The sequence below is a fragment of the Pelodiscus sinensis genome, chromosome 5 (genome assembly GCF_052426305.1).
Source record: "Pelodiscus sinensis isolate ZL-2025 chromosome 5, ASM5242630v1, whole genome shotgun sequence".
NCBI classification, from domain to species: Eukaryota; Metazoa; Chordata; order Testudines; family Trionychidae; genus Pelodiscus; species Pelodiscus sinensis.
Window position 1 is genome coordinate 122,542,923 of NC_143056.1, and position 27,618 is coordinate 122,570,540.

At 47.9% G+C, this 27,618-nt stretch overlaps 1 protein-coding gene across 2 annotated transcripts; it reads left to right on the forward strand.

Annotated features, from left to right (window-relative positions):
- RNH1 (ribonuclease/angiogenin inhibitor 1) lies at positions 1-27,153 on the forward strand. 2 transcript variants are annotated; one of them, XM_006124858.5, is made up of 10 exons: positions 1-170; positions 7,994-8,099; positions 10,089-10,259; positions 13,790-13,960; positions 15,646-15,816; positions 17,065-17,235; positions 18,453-18,623; positions 19,919-20,089; positions 23,877-24,047; positions 26,321-27,153. In XM_006124858.5, the coding sequence occupies exons 2-10, from the start codon at positions 8,014-8,016 to the stop codon at positions 26,406-26,408; spliced, it is 1,371 nt and encodes a 456-aa protein (XP_006124920.2). In that variant the 5' UTR covers positions 1-170; positions 7,994-8,013; the 3' UTR covers positions 26,409-27,153. The 2 variants fall into 2 exon arrangements, with proteins under 2 accessions (XP_006124920.2, XP_006124921.2); XM_006124859.5 differs by having other exon boundaries at positions 129-250.
- The last annotated feature ends 465 nt before the right edge of the window (positions 27,154-27,618 follow it).

Here is a 27,618-nt window from a genome sequence, read left to right on the forward strand (position 1 = left end):
GCTGCCGCCAGGACTCGCTGCGCCCTGCCGGGGAGCGGCTCCGCGGAGCACTTGACTGCGCCCTGCCAGTGACTGGCCGCGCTCGCCGGCGGGAGGAGGGGACTGGCAGCCGGGGCAGGCGTGTCCCAGCTGCAGAGCAGGATTTCCGCTCTCTTCAGGCCCAGGAGCTGGTAGGAACAGGCGCTTTTCTCTGCTCTCTCTGCGCGTCCTGCGGTCTGCCCGCTGGTCATTGCGCGGGGCTCGGCCTCCGGTAACTGAGCCTGCGTCTGGCACACGCCGGGGAGTGTTGGGGGAAACAGCCCAGCTGGCCCTGGGATTCCGGGCCTGAGCTGCGCAAAAGGGCTGGGCACGTTTCGTTTCTTGTCCAGCTTTAGGAAGGAAAGTTACAGCCACTCGAGTGCCAGCCGCTCATGGGTGTGCCCTGTTTGAAAGGCTGCTATCCAAGTCCGGGCTTCATTTTTTCCGGGGCTGAGCTTTGGCCACCTCCTAGGCTTGGCGGTTCATGGTCCCACCACTTCTGGGCTTGCTGTGTGTGTTAGGAAAGTTGATCTATCGATGTAGCTTGAGCCTTTGTAATTTCGTTACAAATTAAGCGCCGTCTCTAGTTATTCCACTGTATTTTTAGCGCATCCCATCTTTGACTCAGTTTGCTGTTGGGCTGGGTTTACCCATCATCAGGCCTAAAACATGGTGACTCCCAGATGGTGCGGGATGCCCAGTAGAAGTGTGTCATGTGATGACTTTTGTTTGCTGTGCCTCAAATCCCTGAACTGCTTTACCTCCTGGGAGCACTGACTTCTCTCTAGTCTCTTCTGTGTAGGTTTTGTTTGTTTGTTTGTTTTTTTTCCTTCCTGAGCTCATTCTTAGGTGAGTTTGATTCAGGGCTTGAAAAATCATTGTTTGATTCCACACTTACTGCTAGCATTTGATCTGGAGAAAGATCTGTAGAGGAGCTGGATACAAGCAGATAACAAGACTGTCAGTGCCTTAGGCACCTTAGTGTTGAGAAACTGGCTTGCTTTCCACCAGGGACTTGCACATCACAACAGCAATAATTGGCTCCCTACTGTAGTGGTCTGTGCTCCATATGTAGATCCTATATACTCCTGTGACTATTCCAGTTCATTGTAATACCCTGACATGGCTGCAAAATGAGCTGCTGATGGTTAGCATTAGATGGAAGTATAAAGAATAAGTCTTTTCTGTTTTTCCTCCATCCTTTTTACCCAAATACTCCCTGAGCCTTTTTTTTAATTTGTAGTTGATCTGTTTAGACTGGCCTCTTAGCCTTTAAGTTGGGTATGCAATAAAATCCCGATATATTGACTTATTGGCAGTATTGAAGCAGTGGCTGCGAATTGTTTTACACTCTTTGTAAATGAGCTTTTTGTTCTCATTCTGTGGGTCCTGCAGTACTTTTCAGAAAGTTCGTATTGGGCATTTTCATTGTACATTATCAGCTTAGCCAGGCACTCTTTCATAGGCATCATCCTATCAAAACTGCTTAGTGTAGCATTTTACAGTGTTTGGAGTCTCTTTAACTATAACTAAGTGGCATAACCCTAGATGAAGCAATCTGTGACTTATTTTTTTATACAGAAGGTAGTTTTTATACAAAATCCTGTGACTTGCACAGTACTTTGTCAATTAATTGTTCTAATGTCCCTGACCTAACCCAGAATTTAATCAGAAGTTCTATCACATGGCAAGTGATCACAAAAGGGTGTGGATTTTGGGGGAAACAGACAAAGGTTACTACAAGATCATGTGGTTAGTTTTGTTTGCTTTGGGTTTAGTGGGATACTGTGTAGGTTGGGTTTCTTTTTTTCTTGTAAACATTAATGATTATAAACAAAGCCAACTGTCCTGCTATGTAAATGGGTAAAACAGTTTGTCACAAGTACTTCACCTATTTAAAAAGAAGTTGTCCTGTGGTAGCTTAGAGACTAACAAATATATGTACAAAAGCTTCAGGGGGTAGCTGAGTTAGTCTGTACAGGATAAACTTAAACAACTAATAGTCTGGTAGCACTTTAAAGACTAAAAAAAATGTACATGGTATGAGCTTTCCTAGGCACAACCCACTTCTTCAGATGTGCTGAGTGGAAATAACAGGAACCCAGAATTTATAACAGAAAAAGAAGGGGAGAGGGAGAAATACCTGTCAATTGTGGCCTCATTGCTAATGAGGCTAATTGAGTGGGCTGGAAGTATCCCATAATTAGTTTATGTAAATGAGGTGTTAAATGCAGGGCAGGTTGGCTTTATAATGTGACATCCAGCTGCACCTATTTAAAACCACTAAGAACTTGCTCCTACACACTCTAATTGGGATAACTCCTTCCACTTGCCCTTGAAAGCCCTGTTAGGCAATGCAACATGGTCAAAGATGGGGGTGGGTGCCTGCAGGGTGGAGACTGAAGGACAGGAACAAGTGGAATAATTACATTGACTTGGCAGGAATGGTAGCCATGGGGAAATGTGAATGGCCGTTTCAACAGTAGGTAGCTCTAAGAAAGAGGCCAAAGCATTAGAGAAGGAGGAGCTCTTATGCAAAGAGGAGAAGGTCTCAGGTGGGTGGACAGGACAATGGCAAAGGGTGTGTCTACCCTGGAGGTGCAGATCTTCTCCCTGCTGATCCTGCTCGTGTCGAGGCATCGCTGGGGAGGCTGAGTTGCCTGGGCATGCAGGCTAATATCAGAAGGGTGCTGGGATATGCAGTAGGGAGGGGAGGGGAGAAGCTGCTGATCCAGAGTTGCTCCGGGCGAGTGAGGATAGGGAGAGGAGTGGGTCTGGCTTGCTGTTCTGAGCTATTGCTGCCTGTATACATGCTTGTATGGAGGAGGCATGGGGCCTGGCTAACAGGTGGGAAGCCAACGAATCATGCAGCTCGAGAGAGCAGAGATCCCTGCTTGTGAAGGCTTAGTGCTGTGCAGCGTTCCCTCTTCTTCATTCCACACATGGATGGAAAGGGTTTTATGGGCACCACCAGTAGAAACAAAAAGCCCAGGTGTGGGTACTCTGCTAATCAGCTGGGCAGCATTTGAGTCCCTCCTGTGGGGCTACCCAAGCGCACAGTTGACAGGGAACCCTGCTGCGGTGCCACCAATCTTTCCTCCCACCCCTCTGCTTCCTGTGGTACGCAGCTGGACTGATTTGCAGAGAGTAAAAAATAGACTCCCCACTCTGAGTGAAGAGGAGCCAACTCCTGACATAGGTATTTAGGGCAAAGGAGTACAGGGTGGAGAGCAAAGGGAAAACGCTGAAACAAGTTGTGGTGTGGGGGAGGAGCCAGGGAAAGGAGTAACAAGACAGTAAAAAATGGGATAAGCCAGAAGGGTAGTTAAAGTCCTGGTTAGTCTAGCCTATGTCACCCTACAATAGCTCCACTAAGTGCTCTATGGCAGTGTTTCTTAAAATATGTTCCGTGGAACACTGGTGTTCTGTGAACAACTTTCAGGTGTGCCGCGACCTCTTCTTTGTTTTTGTCTTTTTTTGTCTGATGACAATCTTTTTTTTTGAGAATTTTCATAGGTGTTCCGCATAAAAAAAAATGGTTGGTGTTCAGAGTTTCTTAAACTTTTTGAGACCACGGCTGTATGGGAGGGTCCCCCTGCAAGCTCCCAAATTGGGGGATAATCCACTCCTCTACTTGGAGACCCGGGAAGCTGGAGAATTCGTCTGTTTCGGTCCGTCAGGCAGTGCCCCATCATTAGGATCCAAGCGCAGGAAGAGCTGGTAGGAGCTAGTGTAAGAACATTCACAAGGGTGCAGAAATCCCAAGAGTGGACCCCTCATGCTGAAGGAAGGCAGGGGATTAGTATCCTATAGGAAGGAACAGGGAGGTGGCACTTACCAAGAGGCACAGAGCCAGATGGAGGGGAAATGAATTAAGATAGAACAAAGCCTAGAAAGGGAATTGGTGAGCTGGGGTGCAGAAGACAGTTGGTGACTTAGCATGACTAATGCCTTGTAGTCCTACACGTAGGAGATTGCTTAAATGTTTCCACCACTCTTGCTTAAATGTTTCCACCACACTCCCTGGAGTTTCTGCAAGGAACACTAGGACAGCCACTCTGTCATGAAAAACCCAAGCGCTTTTCAATGCATATCCGGTTTTTGTGCATGTGTCATTCTTTTATGTGAAGTTAGACGTATGAAGTGTGAATCTGGTTTTAACTGGGAATGTACTTTAGGAACATAATGGCTCAGTACTCAAACCAATATAGGTGGCAGACAGACCCTCACTTTGAGAGAGAGTCTGCATTAGGGATGTAAAAGGTTAACCTGTAGGGGCTGGAGCAGCCCCAGTCCATAACAGGCCCTCCTGCTCTTCCCCCACCTCTCAGACCGTGGCTCCCCAGGAATGGAGCTGGCAGGGGCTGCTGCTCCTGGAGAGGCTTTGTTGTGGGCTCTGCAGTATAACGCTTATTTAAGCGTTATACGACAGAGCATGCAGTGTGTGTAACTGCTGAGATTTTTAGCAGTTGCATGGTTGCTTTTAAACACATTTTTACATGCCTAGTCTGAATAGAGTTCAGTTAATCCAGCTCTGTGAACCACAGAGTGGCTGAGTCACTTCTGCTGAACTGGGAGTGTAGGTATTTCAAGTATGAGACTTGGGCCTCTAAATCATCCCCTCTAGCTAAGTTAAGAGACAGGATAGAAGAGGAAAAAACAAGTATGCTCCCCTTCCTGTAGAGCACAGCTAACTAATACTATTTGGCCAGGTCTACACCGTGTGGGAAAGTCAACTTAAGATGCACAACTCCAGCTACGTGAATGGCGTAGCTGGAGTGGCTTGTACCTTAAGATGAATTTCTGCAGAATAGCATCCCCACTGCAAGAGGTTGGTGGGAGAAATTCTTCCGTCAATTTTCCCTTACTCCTCATGAACCTGTGGAATACCGGGGTTGATTTTTAGCAGGTCCTTGCAAGACTCGCTAAATTGAACCCCGGAAGATGAATAACCAGAGATTGACACCCTGGAAAAGTGTAAAGCTGGTCTTTGAAAAGTGATGTGGACTCAGCTGAAGTGGTGTTTCAAATAATATTTCTTACCTCTAAAAAAAATACCCATCTTTGCTAGTGTAGATTAGTTTTCTCTGGGTCTGATTCATCACTGAATCTTATACAGTCACATACACTAGCCAACTGAAATGAGAGCATTGTCACCCACTTTGCGCTGAAGTCATAATTGTGTAGGCACTTGTACAAGGTGTGTAGAATAACAAGATACTCCAGTGAAACTTCCCAGGATAATGTAGGATCAAGTATGTGTAGGATCAGGCTGTTAAACTGTCAGACTTACGGGCTAAGGCATAGTTATTTGTTTTAGTATCTTTTTGCCTATTGTAAAAGTACCGTATTTTCCGGCGTATAGGGCGACTGGGCGTATAAGACGACCCCCTATCTTTTTAATTAAAAGATAGGGTTTCATCTTATACCCCAGCGCCCCTCCGCCTCCTTTGCTCCCGGTGTCCCTGGTCTGCTGGAGATGGTCCCCAGCAGACCAGAGGCACCGGGAGCAAAGCCGCAGCAGCTTTGAAAGCCTCGGGGGAAGCCGGCGGCCGGGCATCCCAGGCGCGCCTGGGCTGCCCCGCCACCGGAGCCCCTCCGCAGCTTTGGAAGCCTCGGGGGAAGCCGGCGGCTGGGCATCCCAGGCGCACCTGGGATGCCCCGCCGCCGGCTTCCCCCGAGGCTTCCAAAGCCGCGGAGGGGCTCCGGTGGCGGGGCATCCCAGGCACGCCTGGGATGTATACCCGGCGTACAAGACGACCCCCGATTTTTGGGGGATGTTTTTTAACATCAGAGGTCGTCTTGTACGCCGGAATATACGGTAATGTGTATTTAGCTGCTAACATGTATAAAGACAGTGAAACTGTCATCTATAATACAGGCTTGACTGCATATACTTGGTAACTTATAGTTGTAATGTAATGTGATTGTGGAACAAAAACCACCCTGCTTTTCTGATTCTTGTCACTCAGAATTGCTTTTTCTGCTCATTCCACTCCAGCCACTTAATGGTGTGTATTACCCTTTCCAATGCTACAAAAAGTGTTGCCAAATCCTGGTTCATGTGAACAACTCAGGCACTGCTCTGGTCTGTGTGGTACCTACTTGATAAGCCTATGGGGAAGGGGTTTGAAGTAGGAATGTTAAAAAGTGGGTAATTGGGCAACCATGTAACGGCTGAAAATTTCAGCCGTTACATGTACCCGCAGCACGAGGTAGCAGCCAGCGCCCTCCTGCTGATCCTGCTCCCAGGGAGCTGGCTGCTGCCCCATGCTCTTTGTATCAGAGGCAGCAGGTGAACTGGTGGGAGTCTAGTTCATTGCAGAATGGTATTGGATCCTTCTAGACCCATGAACTTTGTTTTCCCGTGATCTGGTTTTTGACTGAGAAACTTCTATTCTCATGGAACCGGTCAATTCCCAGGACTCCTCCTCCTCATGTAAACTCTTACTAGAAGATTTACCCAGCGTTGCTTAGGTTCTTAACTCAATCACATTTTGTTTTTTGGAAAATACAACAATGTGCATGCTGCATTTAAATCATTGCACAGGGGTGGGGGCTGTGGTTGAGGGGACTACCACAGCAGCTTGGAGCCAGGTGAGAAGTGCCTCTCCTTGGCTGCCGCAGCCTCAGTGGGCACAGCTGAGGGAGGGGTGCATGCCCCCAAGCTGAGACAAGTCCAGACTTGTCTGTCCCTTGCACTCCCCACTCCTGCCCTCCCTAAAGGGCACCTGTTAGGTGGGAGGCCCAGGGGAGGGGGTAGTGTTCCCTCCAAGGTGTGTGCCTGTGCGGCCGTACACACAACATTCTGAGCTCGCCCACCTCCTTTGCAGAGTCGTGCAGCAGCACTCACCTTCCTGGACCTAGAAGGTGAGTGGCGTGGCTGCTTCCACATCCGGGGCTGTGTAGTGGGTGGGGGCAGGGCCATGATGGCTGCCGCCGAGGTCGAAGCCAGGTTGAGAGGCAGCTGCTGCCGGTGCTTAAGCACATTTGGGAAGCAGTTGGGAGTTGGGGCTGTGAGGCTGGCAGGGAGAGCAGTGGGGCTGGAGGAGGCGACAGGGGTGCTAGCTGTGTAACAGGGCAGAAGATGGGGCAGGAGCTAATGCAGCTTCACAGTGGGGAGGGGGAAGAGACAGAGAGTAATGGCTGCCATGGTGGCACACATCCAAACTAGCACACAAGACAAAACTCACTCCGCTCATGGATGGAAAATCTTAGAGGGAACACTGGAGGGGAGGGGGGGGAAGATGTGCCCCTATCCAGGCCCTTTCACCTAACTGGTGACTCTCTCATTTCTGTATGGGTTTGAGAAGCAATCCCATTCCAGGGACTATCCCATTTTCCTGATACAAACCAAGCCCATACCTTGCTTTAAGTTGTGAAAAGAGGAAGCTGTATAGTGAATTTGGTGGTCCTAGCTCTTATTATGTAGGAGAAGTTCTTGAACAGACTCTCTGAAACATACTGTAGATGAGAAATCATTCACTCCTATGCTCACACCTGGCTTCCCATGCATTCCCTGAAGTGCACGCATGTTCTGTGCGGTTCAGACACCTGTGCAATAATAACGAGAATGGTACCCATTGCCTTTGGAAAGGACACGCTGTCTTGTAGCCAAGAAGAGCCTCCCTCTCTGCTCGCTGGGCTAAACAGCTTCTGAAAAACTGACAGGGGTCATGGCTGTTGCAGTCACTCTGTAGGATGCACCTACCACCCAGCCACAGGATCGGGACCGCTGCGGGGTTAGTCTGGCCGCAGTCTGATGTATCTCAACATGATCACAAATGTGGACTTAGTGTCTGTCACCTTTCAACATAGACTGTGTGTAAAGAGGGCAAATTACGTAATTAGCTCTTGTAACTAAGAGGGTTATATGTCCAGCTGCCCGAGCCTGACTGGTTGGGGGTGGTGAGGGAATGCTGGGTTTGTTGTTTGGCATCAGAAATTACTCACTGGCCTCTTGTTAAATCTTCAGGTACTGCCTCAGCGTTTAAAATGGACCTTGACATCCAGTGCGAAGAGCTGAGTGCGTCCAGATGGACCGAGCTGGTTTTGTCCATGAACACATGCAAAACTGTCAGGTAGTACCAGCTTTTTCTAGAAGAAACCATAGAACAACGAAGTTGAATAATTTGCTAAAAGGGCAGGAGAGGGAATTGGGGGGAGGGGGAATGTTTTACTGCATTTCAGGGATAATACAGGGTGTGTGTGTGTGTGCGTGCAAAGGGTGTGAAACCCCATCACCCCCCATGATCTCCCAATAAGCATGCTCTCAGGAGCAGTGCGCTGCCGGAACCTCCCTTCCCCTTGCTCTGACCAACTGAGGAAAGGCTGGGGCTAATTTCTCTGCTTACTTGGGGAAACATGGGGGGTGCATTCACACCCTTGCAGTCCACATTAGAAAAAAGCGCGCACACACCCAGAAATTCCTGCGTATGGGCCTGCAGTATTAACTGCAGTAGTGTTGCGGTGAGGTACTACCTCCTTGTGCGTGAGGGAAAGATTCTGCTCATCCAGCGTAGAAAGCATGTTCTCATGAGCTTATCTAAAGAAACCTGCTCTTTGGCATGAATTGTCGGGGTTCAAATTCAGTCTGGATTTAGGGTTGCCAGGTGTCCGGTTTTCGCCCGGACAATCCGGTATTTGCATCTTCTGTCCAGTTTAAAAAAACAAACAAACCAGAAAATACTGGACATGTAAAATGTTTTCCTCGCATGGAAGGCCGGCGGGGACATTTTTCCCCTGCCATGTCGGGTGAGGGCAGAGGGAACAGGAATAAAGGCGCAGCAACTTTTTCTTTTCTCAACCAGTTTTTTTCCCCCGCCATGTTTGGGATTTTTTGCGAAAGTACCTGGCAACCCTACTTGGATTAAACTCACCAAATTAGTGATGTCACTATTAACATATGTTGCCACTGCTCCGGAGTTCCTGTCTCCCTTGCCGGGATGTTTCTTTGCCAGGGGGATGGTGTCTGTCTTCTCTCCATCCAGATGGTGGACTTTAGGCTAACGTGCCGTTTCATGGGAGTGCTGGTCAAACTCCTTCCTCGTGGAATTTCTTGACCAGTCTTCCCAAAGGCTATACATTGGCCAGCATTTTAACACGTGGAAACTCTCTATCCCTTTCACTCCTACGTGTTCTGGCAGCCTGTAAGAATATAACTTAGATATCGGCCTGGAAGTGTTCGGCTGGGAGTTGGGGAGTGCTAGAAAAGAGTTGGGTCCATCTCCTCTTGCTGGGAATCTGCACCACTTAGCTGACCTCTTGCTTCTCTGGGTGGGCAAAATGATCATTAAGCTAATGGGGACTTGATTTGGGGCTGGTAGACAGGATTGCACGCGACTATCCTACGTGGGACTAATTCTGACACCGGGGGGTATCCTCTGGGTACGGAATGCCCGTAGGGAACCTGGGCTGTGCGCCAGTGATTAGAACTGAATTCTGAGCAGAGACTTTGCTGAGAAGGTGACAGCAGCTGAAAATTGGCAGGAAGGCTCCAAGCATGTGGGCGAGGCTCTGTGATCTATGCATGCCACAGCACGTCTCTGGGAGTCTCTAGCTGACTGGAAAGCCGGGCAAAGGGCCAGTTTATGTGGTGTCAGGAGACCGTGTGAAAGCTTATCCATTGCCCTCTGGAGCTTTGGCTTCAGGTGGACCTTCCAGCTCCCCCGGCCTGATGAACTAACTTGTTGCAGAAGAAACTAAGCTTAACCACAGCCTAGGGTTAAAGCAGTGTTGGCTAGAGAGGGGATTTGGGGCGTGTTCCTCCATCTGAGCAGTACAGGTGGAGGAGTTCCACTCAATCTGTCCCTGGAAAAATCTCTCTGCCACTTGTCTAGGAGTAGGGCCCAGTTGTGCATGAGAATCCTGTGTTCTGCCAGGCCTCTGTAACTGGGGTGGTTTTTATCTGCACGGCAAGCTGCATGTGGATTTACACTCCAGGAACTGACTTAGGATCTAACAACCCATTGTGTTGCTTCATGAATACATCTCTGCTGGGGAATGTTGTAGTGCCTGAGGTGAGCGGAATGAATGGTTAGGACTAATAATGCCATCTCTCTTCCCTGCAGGCTGGATGATTGCAGTCTCTCTGCTAATAACTGTAAGGACATTGGCTCTGTCCTCAGTTCGAACAAGTCCCTGACTGAGCTAACACTGAATAACAATGAACTGGGCGATTCAGGAGTGGAACTGCTGTGTAAAGGGTTGATGGCTCCAAGCTGCAATTTACAGAAGCTATGGTAAGTCTCCGCAGGTGGTTGTGTTGCACTCAGAACTCTTAACTGTCTTCATCAGTGCATTTTGAGTAACTTGACCTCTTGGGGCCAGATCATCAGTTGAAGTGAATAATGCGTCTCCACTGACTTAGTGGAGCTAAGCCCATTGATTCTAGCTGAGGAGCTCCTTCTATGTTCACTGTGCTCTGCAAGCCCATCAGGAAACCCTGAATTTATTATAAAATTGCTTCTCTGTGTATTGGTAGGAAAAGTGAATTGAAATCCAAGTAACTTCAAACACTTCCTGAGTTATGACGGGGGGAATCTCATCCCTAACTGAACAAGGGATGGCTGCCTGACTCCTCCCACCCCCATAGCCAGTGGGATTGATGGTTTGGCCAGAACAGCTTAAAGCACAAGAATCACTTGTCTATAGTGCTTTCAACATCTCCCAAATCCCATCCACTCCAGTCTTCAAAGAGAACTCTTCCAAGAACTACAGAGCTAAAAACCAAATATATTTAATCTGTTCTGCACGCTTGTTTGCCACCAAGAGTGTAGTACTTCAATGAATTTTGACACTTCAAAGACCAAGATAAGGTCTAGACTCCTGCAAGCCTCCCCAGAGTGGGAGGAAAAAGAAGGCTGACTTTGCCCCCCTCACTTCGATCCCTCCAGGTGTCAAACATGTATCCGCTAGTGAGAGAAGCTATTTAATTCAGGAGGGTAAAATATTAACTGAATCAAATGCACTGTTTTTAAGATGGGCCTTGAAATAAATGGGTCTAATACTTTCCTCTAAAGAATGTAACACTAGTTAAGACAAATTTCAAATACAGTAAAACTCCAATAGTCCGGCATCCAATAGTCCGGCACTCCTGATAGTCTGGCATCAAAATAGCAAGAGCCTAGTGAGTGAGCTTCAGCAAAAAATGAGTCACAAGGTAACAGCGGCAGCAGCTGAACTGAGCAAAAAGGGGTAAAAAGGCTTTAAAAAACTAAAACATTACAGTATATTGTATATACAATAAAAAGGGTTAAGAACACTTTATATACAGTATATAATGTATACTGTGTGTACACACACACACCCCCATATAGTACCTCCTGATAGTCTGGCATATCTGATAATCCGGCACCACCTAGGTCCCATAGGTTCCGGTTTATCGGAAGTCTACTGTAGTTTCTTATAAACCTCAAGTTTCTCAATCTCACATTCATATACTTCTCTCCTAAACCAGGTTGCCTTGTCAGTTTAGTGCATGTTAAATATCCATTTTATCTAGGGCAACATGTTAAAGATCAAATCAGAAATAGCTAATTTTTCTGAAAAGCAAACTTCCAGGCAGAACTCCATTAAGACGTTGTAAAGGTTGTTGGGTCATCTTAGGTTTTGTCTATACTTAACTGCCCCGGCAGCGAAACTTTTCTTTAAACTGAAAGTGTTACTATGGCTGGAGCACTGGAAGAGAGCTTTCCCACCACACTTTGTAAACCACCTCCGTGAGGGGAGTAGTTATTGGTGTTGGGAGCCACAGTTCATTCTGGTGCTTTATAGCACTGTAACAGGGAAAGGAGCAGGGACAGGAAGGGTACGTCTAGACTACATGGCTTCGTCGATGGAGCCATGTAGATTTGTTTGTTCAGCAAAGGGAAATGAAGCCGCGATTTAAATAATCGCGGCTTCATTTAAATTTAAATGGCTGCCCCGCTCTGCCGATCAGCTGTTTGTCAGCAGATCGGGGCAGTCTGGACGCTCCCCTACCGACATGAAAGCCCTTTATCGACCTCCCTGGTAAACCTCATCCTAGGAGGCATAACGGGGAGGTTGATAAAGGGCTTTCAGGTTGGCGCAGGAGCGTCCAGACTTGCGCGCTGAGCCAACAAACAGCTGATCAGCTGTGTCGGCTCAGCGCAGCAGCCATTTAAATGTAAATGAAGCCACGATTATTTAAATCACGGCTTCATTTCCCTCTGCTGATCAGCCTAATCTACATGGCTCCATCAACGGAGCCATGTAGTTTAGACACACCCGAAGAGACAGGGCAGGGATGGAGGGGTGTGGGAGTCAATGAAAAGTAAGATTCCCTTGTTTTCTATCAAGAAAGAGCCTTACGTTAGCTAATGCTTGTTCTGTGTAGAATAACACTGCTGCACAGATATATTGGAATTTTGTCATTATTTAATGGGAAAAATTCTCTTCTCCATAATTATTTAAAAAAAAAAAAAGTCCTTCTTACTGCAGCTGTAAAACTAACTGATTATAATTTTTAACTGAGACTGATATTATTGGGCATAGCTTTACTGTTAATATTTAGCTGAGCATATAATAATGTGATAGTCTTCCAAGTGCTTTGCAAATGCATTGAAGCATAATCCATTGTAGGGCAGTAGACGTATATTATGAAACCAAGTATTGGATGTTTGACCTTTGGGGTGGGAAAGGAGGACTGAGGCAGCCCTCACTGAAGATGCCAAGATCAGGGCAGGCTGCAAAATGGAGAGCAGATACCCACCAGCTTTGGGAGTAACACTGAAGTTAAATTTTCCAACCCATCACAAACTGTACTTCTGATTCTCCGCACTGGTTATCATGAAGCAAAAAAGAAATCCTACAGCTCCCTTTATTGCATGCTGATTCTCTGGCTCCCAGTCAACACTAGGTCCAGTACAGTGAGCAGTTTTTTAAAGTTTTGCTCACATGCACAAAATGTCCTTCTGACCCCAAAGAGCCAGGTACATTACCAGGTCACTATAGGTTTGGCTCCTACCCAAAATTCCCAACTGGCCGCCAGTTCTTTAGTGTCTAAAACTAAAGGTTTGTCATAAACAGAGAACAAGAAGAGATGCTAAATGGTCAAACAGTCTCATGCATACAAAAACTTGAAAGTCCATCAGATTCCTAGCAGTACTGGTGAGTTTGCTGGCTTGAAAATCCCTCTAGATTAGAACACCTCTGCACCTTGGATGGGTCATTCAGTCCTTTTTAAAAAGACCTTTTGTAGAAAGGTTACTCCAAGGGTAAGAAGCAGGAACGAGGGCAAGAGGGAGAAGATGCAGCAGCTTTGTCTCAAACCCAACCTGGCCAGCATGTGGCCTGGAAGTTGAGGGCTCTGTCTGTAGGCATGCTCCTTTCTGCCCTGCTGACTCAGAACGCCTCTCCCTGGCCTTCTCTCAATGGATCAATGGAATAGCTGATGGGCCATCCAGTAGACTAGGCAGTGCATTACTATGCTGTCTGTGGATGTCACCCAAAGCATAGGCCAACAGGTTTTGTAATACAGACAGACCTATCCATAACCCAAAATACTAAGGTGATACAAGCATATAAATGAGATTATTGTCACTGGCAGCTTTTTAACAATTTTGCAGATATATAACATGGTATATCTGGCATAACTCATTGCCATTCTGGGATACTGATTTTCATAATAGCCTAAAGTGTCCCCCAAATTCCATTTAGCATCACAGGATGATGCACCAAACTCTGAGGGGAACATGATGAATTCCAGGGAACACTCTTCCTCTTACTTTGGTTTCTTTTTCTCCATCAGGCTGCAGAACTGCAATCTAACAGATGCCTGCTGCAAGCATCTCCGTTCTGTTCTGAGCACAAAGCCGTCTCTGATCGAGCTGCATCTGGGTGATAACAAACTAAAAACTTCAGGTGTAAAAGTGCTGTGCGAGGGACTGTTGGATCCCAACTGTCAGCTACAGAAGCTACAGTAAGTAATTATTGGCCTTGTTTTTCCCATCGTGTTGGACATTACAGATGCCAGACAACACTGGGGTGGATAGATCGGGGTATGTGTGCAGAGTAGTATCATCTTCTGACCAGCTGCAAATTTACCTCAAGCTGCAAAAAAGTGAATTTCTGCAGGAGGTGGGGGTACGTGATAATCTATGTTAATGGGAATTGGATAGTCCCAAGGCTTTGTTATCATGTGGACAGGTCTCTGGGTTGACTGCCTTAGCATAGCCCGGATTGGTAGTGACCAAAAGCTGTTCTTATTTGTAGGTTGTTCAGTGGTTTCAGGTAGGGATGTAAAATGTTAACCAGTTACCCAGTGAGCATTAGGTTTACCTGAATGCTTACTGAGTAACTGGTTAACTGGACTGACAGCCACACCAGTCCATGTCAGGCTGGCTGGTGGAAACCTGGCCAGGGCAGGCAGGGCCAACTGGCAGGCTGCTGTGGCCCTAGTGGGGGCAGGCTCACCTGGAGCAGCACCCTCCATGCCTGCCCACAGCCCCAGTGAGACCCCATCCCCACCCTGGCTGCCCTATGCTGGCCCACCAACGGTTAACTGGTTAAACAAGGTAACTAATCATTTAACCAGTTACCTGTTTTGATCACTGTTTACATCCCTGGTTTCAGCAGTGCTCCAAATCTTCATTGACCTCTCTATTCCCCAGCCCCTTGCTGTATGCTTCTCAATGTTGGATTGAGTGGATCATTCTGGAAATGTTTCATGGCGCATAGTCTGACTAATCAGGCAAATAGGTGGTCTTAATCCAGTTACCAACAGAGAGTTCTCCACATCCAAACTACCTTGGACTCTGACTCTTATTTAGCAGAAGCCAGAAGTTAACTGGGCATGAAGAACTTGCTACTATTTATTCAGTAACATCAGAGGGTTGTTTGCAGTGGACAAGAACCTTAAGTAGGGGGTAAAGGGCATGCGCACCTAATCTCTACCCTCTTCACCTTCCCTATCATATGAGAACAGGAAAAGCCACTCTATCCAGCTGCAAGAAGTAGGTCAGTGAACTGGGAGCTGGGGGGGGGGGGGGAGGAGAGAGGGGAGAGGGAGAGGGAATAAACGTTGATGGTTAGTTTGTCCTTTTGAGGAGGGAAGCAGCAAGTGCCCTGTAAATGTAGAATGACCCAGAAGCTCTATGAGCAAACCCCAGCCAAGAAAAAGGACACACAAACTTCTTCCACTGCCACCAGCAGAAGTGATCAGTTTATTGCTCTTGTTTCTAGTCTCAGACTGTTTGGTTTCTGACTGGATTGCACTAAAGATTTCCCATTGGAGAAACAAGCGGTGGTGGTGGTGGTTATATGCTCTCTTATAATTCAAGAGTTAAACACTGGTTGTCAGCAAACCTGCAGGTAACCTTATGAAAGTCTTACACTGAAACTGAGCGGATATCCCATCTGGTGCCATTCTCAGCTCAATCCGACCGAAGCTCCTGGCAATAGCATGGCAGTGCTATTAAGTAACTGAGGTTTGGGGACTTTGCTCATGATTTTTCATGGAGTATCTGTATATTTAACGGGCTGCATACTGCAGAGAATTTTACTGTCTTCCTGTCTGGCCTGTGGATATGACCTCCGTGCTGCTGATACATCTGAGCTGAGTGGTATAAGGATGACTCTCCATTTTGCTCTGTTTTCTTTTTTCAGGTTAGAATATTGTGAACTCAAGCCTGACATCTGTGAGCTGCTCTGCACTGCTCTGCGCACAAAGTCCTCCCTGAAGATGCTCAACCTAAGTAATAACAGACTGGGAGATCCGGCAATAAAACTGCTGTGTCAGGGGTTGATGGATCCCAACTGCAAGCTACAGTCACTGCAGTGAGTAACAGCTGTTTCTCTCCCATTCTAGCTCTGCTCTTCAATACTCACAGCCTTCTTGTTGCCAGGAATGCTTAAGACATTCTGTGGCTTGTCCCAGTACATCTGCAAAAACTCTCCTGGCTCAAATTTGGCTTGGCACTTGATTCAGAGAGCTGGCTTTTACTCCTCCCTGCAGGGTAATGGCAGTGGGGTCACTGTGGATCAGACTTGCAAAGAAAATGTCAGATGGTTCGTATTTGGGAATGGAAGTGATTATCTATCTTCCTCCTTCCCCTCTCCCCCCCAATCTAACGAGTCTCCCACGTAGTCAGAATTACTAAGTGCACATCTCTTCAAAATGCACGGCGTCCCTCTTCTGGGATAAAGTCTATGTAGGGGGTTTGGTGCAAGATCAGAGAATCTCCTGCCCCAATCTCACCCTGCAGAGCACTCTTGCTCTAAGAGCAGTATAGGCTGCAAAATCTTCCCAAAGCATCAGATGGAAGCCAGGCCATCCATGTGGATGGCTGCAGCAGCCCTGAGCCTGTCAGCCCAGTATGGTTCTAGTGGGGATACAGTCTCAGGGATTCCCCTGGTTCTGTCTGTTCCCAGGATTTCCCTAGAGAGGGACCCTCAGCAAAAAGGGAGGTCCAGAAAATAACCTTTTGGTTACAGACACGCAGTGATTTTTTTTGTAAGAAAAAAGGTGCCGGTACTCTAGGGCAGACTTGCTAAGCAAAAAAAAATGGAAAACTTGTTGAGTCCCTCTCCCTCCCCCCACAAAAAAAAAACCCATGCGGGGTGGGGTGGGGGTGGAATTCGGTCATGGTCCCTTTAAAAGCTGGAAGAAAAAAAAAGCCACATGTCCCAAGCAGGCTTCCGTCAGGAGCTGAGCTGCCCCAGGAAAACAGGTGCCGGTACATGCGGGGGAAATCCCATTCTCTTTCTGAGAGCTGGGAAAATAGGTACGCCGTTCCGGTCAGTACAGTCACAAAGCACTGCATACATGGTATTTGGGTTGCATGAGCACCACAGTGGCCTAAACAAAGGGTGATAAAAGCTGTCCTGGGAATACTAGGCTGATCCTCAGCTGGCATAGCTCCCTGCAGCTCGCTCACCAGTTTGTTGGCTGAGGATCCAGCCAGCAGTCTCTTCCTGACTTGCGTTCAGGATGGTAGATGTCGTCATGCTTTAATACACTGACTTACGGAGAAGCAACTGTTGAACATTGATCTGATTCTTCTCCCTCCTTTCCCCCGCCCCCAGTGTGGAGAACTGTCATATCACCACTGCTAGCTGTGGGGATCTCAGCGCTGTTCTTGCGTCGAAGCCATGCCTGACAGACCTGTCTGTGGGAGAGAACAAGATTGGAGATGCAGGGCTAGCGCTGCTGTGCCAGGGACTGCTGAATCCCACCTGTCAAATAGAGAAGCTATGGTAAGGCAAATCAGTGACTGCCTAAAATCTGCACAAGGTGATGGCCTCGAAGTCATCTGTGTTTCTTACTGGAAGATTTACCCAGTGTTGCTCGGGTCCCTAACTTGATCAATTTGTGGCTTTTGGAAAATGTCCATGCTTCGTTTAAATCATTGCTCTGGGGCTGGAGATGAGGGGTTCAGTATGCAGGCTGCCCCAGGGAGAGAGGACTATCCCAGCCCTCTTAGTGCAGCAGCTTGGGGGCCTGGTGAGAAGCATCTCTCCATGAGCACTGCAGCTCCTGCGGGCACAGCCAGGGCATGGTGCACATCCCCCAGCTGGGGTAGGCCCAGGTTTGTCTGCCCTCTGCACCCTGTAGCCAGAGTGAGGAATGCAGGAAACTGCACTTCCCCTCACTCTCTCTCTGATGAAGGGGAAGAGCCAGCAATGTTCTATTCGAATCGGGGAGAAAGGAAGCGTAAACCTGCCCACTTCCCTAAAGGGTGCGTGGGGGGTGGGAGGCTCGGAGCTAGGGCAGTCCTGGTCATGGGAGATGGGGCATCCCCAGCCAGTCTTTTCACCTGCTTGGTGATTGTGTCTTCTGTTTGGTTTTATGAGATGCAGTCCCATCCTGCTTTCCTGGCACAACCAAACCCTTTGCTTTACGCTATGATCACAGGAAGCTGTGTACCAAATGTCATGGTCCTAACTCTTGCCATTTAGGAGGAGGAGTTGAACAAACAGACAAACTCTTTCCAATATAGAGTAGCTATTGGCATGATCTTGCTGTCTGAGAAACTAAGTGCCCGGCAAATCCCTTATGAAATAGGCTGCTCCTCAGATCCCTTCTCTCAGCTAGGGTTGGGTGAAGAGCACAGCCAACTAGATTGGAAAGGACAATGTCAGTAAGTGACCCAGTTCTATGAAGAAGGGAGGACTAAAATTCATTACAGCCATGTTCTGTTGTACAGAGAACTGAGCGGAACAGCACTACAAACCCAACTCCTATATCTTTTTTAGAAAGGGGTTTTTTTTCCATCTGTGATGCAGGGAAGCAGGAGAAGGCTGTTTATACAAAAGGGACTGGTAAAGTAAATGTGTGTCCATAGAACAAGCCTCTTAGAGTTCAAAAGACATTGTGCATGTCTGCCATTGGAAGTAAAAACAGGATTTTATACACTCATCTGGGGTGAATCCTAAGCAAATCTTGAAGCCAGCATTCTGGTTGTGTTCCTCAGGTTATGGGAGTGTGGTCTCACACCTGCTAGCTGCAAGGATCTCGCCCAAGTCCTCAGAACAAAAGAATCCCTAACGGAGGTGAGCCTGATTGGTAACGACCTGGGAGACGCAGGAATGGAGCAACTGTGTCAAGGACTGAAGGATCCAAAAGCCAAACTCCAGGCACTGTGGTAAGCTGCTGCCTGGTTTCTTTACAACTTCCATTGTCCTCACTTATTTATTTTTTTTAATTTAACAAAGACCTCTCTGCAGTAAGCCGTGCCCACACAAACATCCTTACTGATTCACATCCTCTAAGGAGGGGAATAGTTCTTTTGTTTAGCAGCATCCCAAAGAGATTCTGGAGCACCTAGCCAGGCCCATATGCAGGGGTGTGTGAAGGCTGCAAATGCACCTCCCCACAGTCCTTCATGGTCTGCCCTGGGGCCAATTCCAGTCAGCCTGGGGAAGGCAGGGATGGTGCATTGCCCCAGCCTTCCTCCTCTGGCTCTGGCTGATGGAGAGAAGGCTGGGGATGATTCCCCCTTTCCTTCCTCAGGAGTGAGGGTGGGGCTGGGGCATGGGGGTGGGGCAGCCACCAGCCTCTCCCACGGCTTTCCCCTGCCCCCCCCCCCCCCCGACAGAAATTCCTGCCTATGGGCCTGCAGCTTATTGAAAATCAGTGGGATTTGTGCTTCCAAAAACCTTTCAAGTAACTGGAGATTTTTCAAGATCTAAGCAAATGAGCATCATCAAGTTTGAGCCCACTGATGTTATTTCGAAATAACCATGTGAGCGTCTGCACAGCAATTCTGTTATTTCGAAATAAATTTGAAAGAACGGATGGCTTATTTTGAAATCTGTAAACCTCATTCCATGAGGAATAACACGTATTCCGATATAGCTATTTCAAAATAGCTGTAATGTTGGATGCTCCACTGCTGCTATTTTGAAATAGCTCTTCCCCAGGGCCATTCAAACTAATTACTCTCCAGTGCCTCCTGGGGCTCTAAATCAAGGTCGTACGCCCACATTAGGGGAGCCTGCCTCAAACTAATTTTGAGGCTCCCCTGTAGTGTAGACGCGCTATTTCGAAATAGAATAGCTGAAGTGTGCAGTGTAGATATCCCCCATGTGATCCTGTTGAGATTGTCTCATCACTGGTCTTGTGTGCCTCTTGGGTTCTTTGAGGTGGGGACATAATCTTCCTGTGATGGAACAGGACAATTCAGCCCCAGACCTTGGGGAGGTTATTAAAATAGCATGTCTAATCCCTGATGGGAAAGGACAGATGGTTCAGACTTCTAGTGTGATTCCCACCCTATCTAAATAGTTCGAATCGCCAACATGAGGGAAAAGGATGTGAGGCACTGGTGAGAGAGGTTAGCAGCCATAGAGGTTAAAGATGGGAGAGGAAGGCCCATCGGACCATCCAGCCTATACGTCTTTCAGCTCCTAAAGTTCTGGTTTCTTCTCTGCATTGCAGGATAAGGGAATGTGGTTTTACAACTGCCTGCTGTAAGAGCCTTAGCTCTGCTCTTGGCACAAACCAGACCTTGAGAGAACTGCATATGGGTGGCAACAAGGTAGGAGATGCAGGGGTTGAAATTATCCATGAAGGACTGATGAGCCCCAACTGTAACTTACGGTCGCTATGGTAAGTAACTTCTTTCTCTTTTACTTAGTTATTGGTTGCCTAAAAAAAAAATGGGAGTGGGTGAGGATAAGGTGCAGAGGCTAAAGAGGAACAGTTACAAAATATCAAATAGTTCCAGCTGAAAACTGATGCTTAGTTATATCAGTCATGGCTGAAAATTGAATGCTGTTGGAGTTCATTATTTCCTGATTTCAGCTACACTTCAGTGAGTGTTGCATTAACTTCCTGTTCTGTGTAGCCAGGACAGCAGCTGGGTGATGTCCAGTGTTGCCTGTAAGCGGAGCATTTGAGTGGCCACCCAGAAAAGATTCAGATGACACCACAGCTGGCAGCATGTGTTTCTGAAGGTGGTGCACATACTTCGGTGTGCACACAAAATGTATTCTACACATGGATGGAAAACCATTAGAGGGAACATTGGTGATGTCTTGGTGGCACACTGAGTTGGTGCCACTAGGATTACTGTGGAAGATGGTCTCCTTGAAGTCTTTACTTCCCACAGATTCTTCCTTTTTCTTAAAATGGGGGCTCTTTTGTAAGAACTAGCAGATGTTAACTCAGTGGTGTCTTTGGGGTATAAGCCACGCGAACTAAAAGACCTGGAGGAATCTTCCTAGGGACAGATTAACCCAAATCTGCTGATTGCAGGGTTTGTTGCACCTTCCTGTGAAGCAGCAGGTACTAACCACTATCAGATAGCTGGGCTAGATAGATCACTGGCCTGACCTGTGTCTGGTAGTTCCTGCGTCCTAATGCTAGAGTACGAACCCTGACCTGGGTAACAAGTATGTGTTGCTTTCTTTGCTGTAAACATGTGCAAATCCAACACTGTTCCAGCTCTGCTAGAATGAAGGATGTTAAAATGTGGTTAATTGACTTGTTGACTAGCCGCTGGAGTTTCTGTTGACTAGTCAATAAGCTCTTCCACATTCCTCCTTTGAAATGTACAACTCCGCATATAGCCCGCTGACTCCAGGTTGCTCCTGGGTGCCTGCTTTGAAATGCACAAGAGTCCCCAGGCCTTGGCTGAACTCAGTCCCCCACTGACCCCGGGCTCCATGCTACACTGCATGTTGCTAGGAGTCCAGGATAAGCTGGGGAGTCCCCAGCTGACCCTGGGTTCCATGTAGCACTTCCCTGGAACCTGGGATCAGCTGGGGGCTCCCCAGCTGACGCAGGGCCCCACAGCGGCTACCCTTTGAATCCTCAGCTGACCCCAGGCTCCACTGCCCCCTTTAAAACTGGCAGAGGCAGCAGTTTCAAAGGGGAAGCCCCTACCCACCTGATCAGCTGTGTGGCTGCTTTCCCTTTGAAACTGCTGCCTCTGCCAGCTGATCCCAGGTTCTGGGGAAATGACATGGGGAGCCTGGGGTCAGGCTCCACGGCTGCCCCTTTGAAAAGCCGTGTGGGTGTTTCAAAGTGGCAGTGCTGCACTTTGAAGTACCCCTTGCCCCCCCCTTTGCTGCCTCTAACAGAGGCAGCAAAGGGGGGGTGGGGGTATCGACTAGTCAAAATACTATCCGATAAGCAAATACTTATTGGATAGTCGACTAGTCTTTTACATCCTTAGCTAGAACAAGCAACAGGTCGGTTTGCATATAGACTGGTCCCCATTGGACTGTCAGTAGCCAGTGATACACTTTCCTCAGGTTTGAGGAAATCTTGCTAAATAATACACAATGCTGTCACCCTCACCTCCTCCTCTCACTCCTCCTTCTCCCCACCCCCTGGCTGCTCTAGATGTACAAAGTGAAGCCAAATGGGCCGGAGCCTTGGAATCATGGGTGCCTCTCATGGCCGCTCTAGCCATGGCTTTCATGGATTCTAGAACCCGTAGGTTCGACTAGAAAGCTTCTGTCTCACGAGATCCCTTGGCTGAGAGCTGAAGCTGGTCGGCTTCTGAATGGGAACGACTGAGTGCCAAGAGACTGTTTGCCTTCTCACAGAGGTAGATAAGAAGACTAAGCTCTGGTATTGATTCAGTGACATCTGAATCTCCCAGCCGATAGAAACCCAGGGGCTTGGCCATTAAACGTATTAAGGGTTATAGCAGGGGTTCTCAAACTTTGTGATACCGTGACCTCGCAACTCCCTGGGGGGTCGGGACCCACAGTTTGAGAAACGCGGGGTTATAGCTCAGACTTATTGTGCTAGTCCTGGATTTACAGAAGGACTGGTCCTTCCAAGTGCAGAGATGTTAAGTAGCGGTTAATTAATAAATCGAGTAGTCGATGGAATTTCCATCGACTATTTGATTGGTCGATAGGGTGGGGGGCTTGCTACCGCTGTTGTGGCTCTACATTTAAAGTGCAGAGCTGTAGTGGGATTAGCTCCAGGGGCTGGCGTAAGCTGGGACTGCTTCAGGACCACTGCGGCTCTGCTTCCGCCCCCTCGCCCCCGCATTGTGTAGATGGTGCTGGGGAGATCTGGCTTTCAGCCATCTCCCCCAGCACTGGCTTCTGCTCCCCCACCTGTACTGTCTCTGATGCAGAGGCAGCTGAAGGGGAGGGAAAGTGAGTAGTCACTCGGCTACCCAATAAACCTATGCTTATTGGGTAGTTGATTACTCAACTAATCGCTTACATCCCTATCAGAGTGCCTTGGCTTCTTTCGGGTGCTATTTCAATTTGCCTCTGTTCTTTAGCTGTGTAAATAACCCAGTAATACCCCACAGATGTTTAGTCTAGTCTTTGTTTAGCTTGGCAGTGTAGTAGTGTAATCAAGAGAGAGAATAGCCTAATGGCTCAGTCTGGCTGCACAAACCCTACAACAGATTCATCCAACTGGTTAGCAAATTGAATAGCTCCTTTAAGGCTGCATGTCCGTACTCATGGCACAGTGCCCTTGTCCATAGAGACCAGACTAAACTGTGACTAGGCAACAGAGACACGCAAGCCTGGTTCCCTAGCACACTATTGACTGATCACACTGGTGCACACACAAGAGTGGAATTTGGTGGGAACACTGATCGTGTACAGTTGAGATCGCCACTTGTGCAACACCAAAACTCACCTACCATAATATAGGCTGGTCTTATTTCCATCTACTAGCTGGGAAGGGCCAGATTCTGAGCAGCTGGTGTTTCCATGTAGCAGAGGACTGAAGTTAATCACAAATGTCTAACGCTGCCCCAGTTCTTGTATGTTCCCTCTAACTTTTCCCATCCGTGCAGAATGAATTTTATGCACACCAATATGGAGGAGTTTGTACATATGCACCAAGTTATATACATTGTGCACACACATTATATTATACACACACACGCATTGGTGGATATAATATTGGTGGATATAACAACATTTATATGGAGGGTTGGGGCTGAGGGGTTCGGAGGATGGAAGGAGCTCAGGGCTGGGGCAGAGATGGGGTACAGGCTGCCCTGGGGCTATTGCAGGGAAAGAGGACTCTTTATCCCCTCAGTAGCACCTGGGCTGGGGACAATAGGCACTCTGGCAAGGCTGTGGCTGGGGGAAGGGTGCAGAGAAGGGCTCCCCCAGCTAGAGCAGGGCTGGGCGGATTCCTTGACTGCCTGCATGGCACTTAATAGGTTGCTGTGTGGCCTACAGAGAATTTGGGCTCTGAGCACCAGAGCCTTTAGGGGAACACGGGCTTCATATAAAGTACACAGGTTGTTCTATCTACCAGCCTCTGAAATGGCAGAAAGACGCGAGACTGGTGGTGGTGTTGCCTGTGGCAGTCCCGGTTGGGGTGTCTCCTCCAAAGAGATCAAAGTGACTCTCTTGTAAGTCCTTGCGCCTCAGACTTTGGCTTCTCCCTTTCCCTGCAGGCTGGGTAACTGCGATCTCTCAGCTGCTTGTTGTGGGCATCTGGCTACCATCATCTCTTCCAAACAATGCCTCACAGAGCTAGACCTGAGCAACAATGCGCTGGAGGATGAAGGCGTGAAGAAGCTGTGTGAAGCCCTGAGGCAGCCCGGCTGCAAGCTACAGCAACTAGTGTAAGTGGTGCTCGCTTTGTAATCTTTCCACAATGAGCTGGTGTCTGGGAAGCCCCTGTTCTTGCTTTTAACTCCCAGAGGAGACAGGGCAGCAAGCAAAGCCTTCTCTCAGGAAGCTAGTGCCTAAGGGAATCCATGACTTCCTGCGGGAGGTGAATTTCTAATATCTCTTTCAGGAGCTGCCTGCCCCTTTAAGGCTGCATGTCCATACTCATGGCACAGTGTCCTCCTGTCCCTGTTTATATGGGGATGGGTAGGGGGAACCACTCCAGCCTAGTTGGGCTGCCCAGGCCAGGCCTGCTGCAAATGGGGGGCTGCTTCAGTCCCCACTGGTTAACATGACCAGTAAGCGTCACCTGGTAAGAGGGGAGTGTTGCTGTCCCCAGCACCCACCTTCCCCGTGCTCGGGACCAGGGAGGCTGGAACTGCGCAGTCTCCTCCTCCTCTCCCGGTGCTCCATGCACTCCCTCGCCTTTCTTCCCCCTCTGCTGGTGCTCCAGGGAGGCTGGGGCGCACCCAGCATGCTGCCTCTTCTCCTTCTCCCCTCTGAGGGGGCAGGCATGCTTGGTGCACTGCCCCGCCTCCTCCCTGCAGGGGGCGGGTCCTCAGCAGAAGGGCTGGGCTGTAGGTGGGGTTGGGGGTCCTGCCTCCCTCAGCTGCACCAACCCCCCACGCGGTTATGGGTGGAAAGGACAAGCAGATGGACCCCGCTGCGGTAGTAGAAGGGAGCAGGGGTGTGCGTGTGCCAACGCTTCTTTTCTTGGTGGTGAAGTGAGCCTGTTACGTTTGGGGCCAAAGAATCTCTTTGCTGTCTTTTCTTTAAATCGTCTGACATCAGATCACTTGTGCCTGTTGTGTGGAGAGGCCTTTCACGGAGCTGTGGCTGAGACAGCTGGTCCTGCGTGATTGCCTGGCTTGAAATAGAACATAAATGGCTTGCCAGTGGGACGCTTCCTGTTCCTACCTCCTCCATGCTGTGAAGTGGTTTTAATCCCATAGCCTGCTCTTTGCCCAGATGGGGGATGTGAAAGGTTAACTGGGGAGCCTCACTCTAAATGGGTGATATATACTTACTGCTTCCAGTTAACTGGTAGTCTGGGGGCTGGAGCAGCTCCCTGTCTGCCATGGACTGAGGCTGCTCTTGTGCACAGCAGCCTCTGTCTGCAGTGGGCATGAGCACCCCACGGGCATGGGCCACTTGGCGTCCTGAGCAGTCCCCATCTCGGATCCCGACTAATCGGTCAACCGGTTAAACGTTTGGTCAAGCTAATGTTTAATTGATTGACAGGGATTTTACATCCCTAGTCCAGACCATGCCCTGCTTGCTGAGGAACAGAGAAACTGCCACACGGGATGAGATCCACAGTCTGTCCAGTTCCGTATCCTGTCTGACAGTGGCCGATATTAAACTGAAAAGTGGTAAACTACAAAATGGATAAATGGGAATACTTGTCACGTTGCACAAATAGACTGGACATCCCTGCCACAAGTAGTCACTGAGGCTAAACCCTTGTCAGGACTCAAGGGAACTGGATGTTTACATGGACGACAAGAATATCCAGAGTTTCTGTAGTTTTTTAATGCCTTGCCTTGCCAAACATTCTGCTTCAGCCTAACGCCCATCTTTAACTGTGTGAGAGAAGGACAAGATCTACATGCGGGGGCAGATTCTTCCACCAGCCTGCTTTGATTCTGGCTCTTGTCAGAGAGGGGGTATTGGAATGGATGGACCATGGGTCTAATTCAGTCTGGCAGTTACTAATGGCAGATCCTTCAGTTGATTGTGTAACTACACTACACTAGGCAGAAACAATGACTCTCTCCTTAAATAGCCTTGCTATCTATTTAGTACAGCCAAAGTCTACCTCGGCTTAATAGCTCTGCCTTAAGCCAGGCCTACGCTAAAGGGGAAGGTCAAATCAAGATATGCAACTCCAGCTACCTTGTTTTGAGTTTCCCTGCCATCCACACAACGGGAGGTGACAGGAGTAGGAGTATTGGATGCTGGGTAGGGGCACCATCTGAGTTTGATTTAGCAGGTCTTAACTAGATCTGCTAAATCAAACTCCAGAAGACTGATTGCAGCAGCTGTTGATCTTCTGCTTGGTGAAGACATGGCCTTAAGTTCAGTCTTGAACCAGGACTGACAGGACAGTAAAGTATTGGCTCCCTTTTTTCCATGTTTTCCCAGAGGTCACTGTATCTTTGCTCCCCAGCACTTCTTAATTTGATAGTGTTCTTGCTGAGATGGTTACTTTTTTTTTCCTTTCCAGTCTGTACGACATCTACTGGAGTTCTGAAACAGATGATGAACTGAAGGTCCTGGAAGAGTCCATACCTGGACTCAAGATTGTTTCCTGAGTGGTGCAGTTCAAGATGTGACCATGTGCTGAGCACTGTCCTTGCCCTCTTTCTGGCTCTTTATCTGAACTCTTCATAGATGCAGTTAACCAATGAGTTTAATAGAGAATGTTTGTTTTTACAAAAGAAAAAAAATCATGGAATCTCTACAACACAAATGTCCTTCAAGGGAATTGGCATCCTGCTGTGTATTCTTGAATATACCAACTCTGAGGCTCACCTGAGCTTCAAAGTTTCATTAGAGCATCTCTATCCCAGAGGTGAAGAATAGTAGGCATCTTCAAGAACTGGGCTGTTAGCCTATAGAGGCAGCTCTAAAATGCCTATTTAATGGGTCAGTCAAAATTTCTAGAAGATTCCCGTCTACTAAAGGGTTGGCAAAAATAGAACCACTTGGTGAATGTTTAGGGTTCAATAGATACTGCTTTTGCTGAGTTTCTGGGGAAAACTATCAGGGAACAAAGCAAAAATTGACACTAAAGTAACTCATGCATTCTTTGTGTAAGAGGTCAGTCTCCACCTGGGAAAGAAACCTTGGCAGGAACCCCTAGAAAAGGCCGATAAGGGTAGGTGCTCACTTAATACCAAAACTTTCTCTTTAAGAAGCTTTATAGAATTTTTTTTCCACGACTAGTAACAATACTGTCTACATCTGCTAAACTGAAAGTGGGTAAATTCCATGGCCTGTTCTGACAAGGGTAGCTCTCTAGAAATGTCATTCTAATAAACGTTTCACTGCAAAGAGGTATATGAGTCTTATTCTCCTCTTGTTCAGAAAATGTTTTGAAGTGATGAAGGGACACTAAAGGTTGTTGGATCTACAACTTCAACCTACCTTTCGCTGCTTTAAGGCCAGTCTGCCTTCAGAACCTGTATGTTTCTATTGGCTTACATTTCTATTGAAATCAAGGAATCAGGGAGGCACCCAAACAAGTGGCAGCAGGAAACCTGTATGAAGCCAAGATTTAAGCTTCTAATAAGCTCTGTGGAAGACTGAGTAGAAAATAATTTTAGTACCTATTTGAGAGTCTCAATTTCGAGGTATATATTTAATCCAAAAGTCTGCAACTTCCTGTCCTGTTGAACCCCACTCAAATGAGTGCACTGCACACCCTCAACACAAGAGATAACTAAAGATGCTTCAGGCCATGCCACCCAAATCCAGAGTGGCCTTATACAGAGAGGGAGACCTAGATCAGTCTCTTCGTTT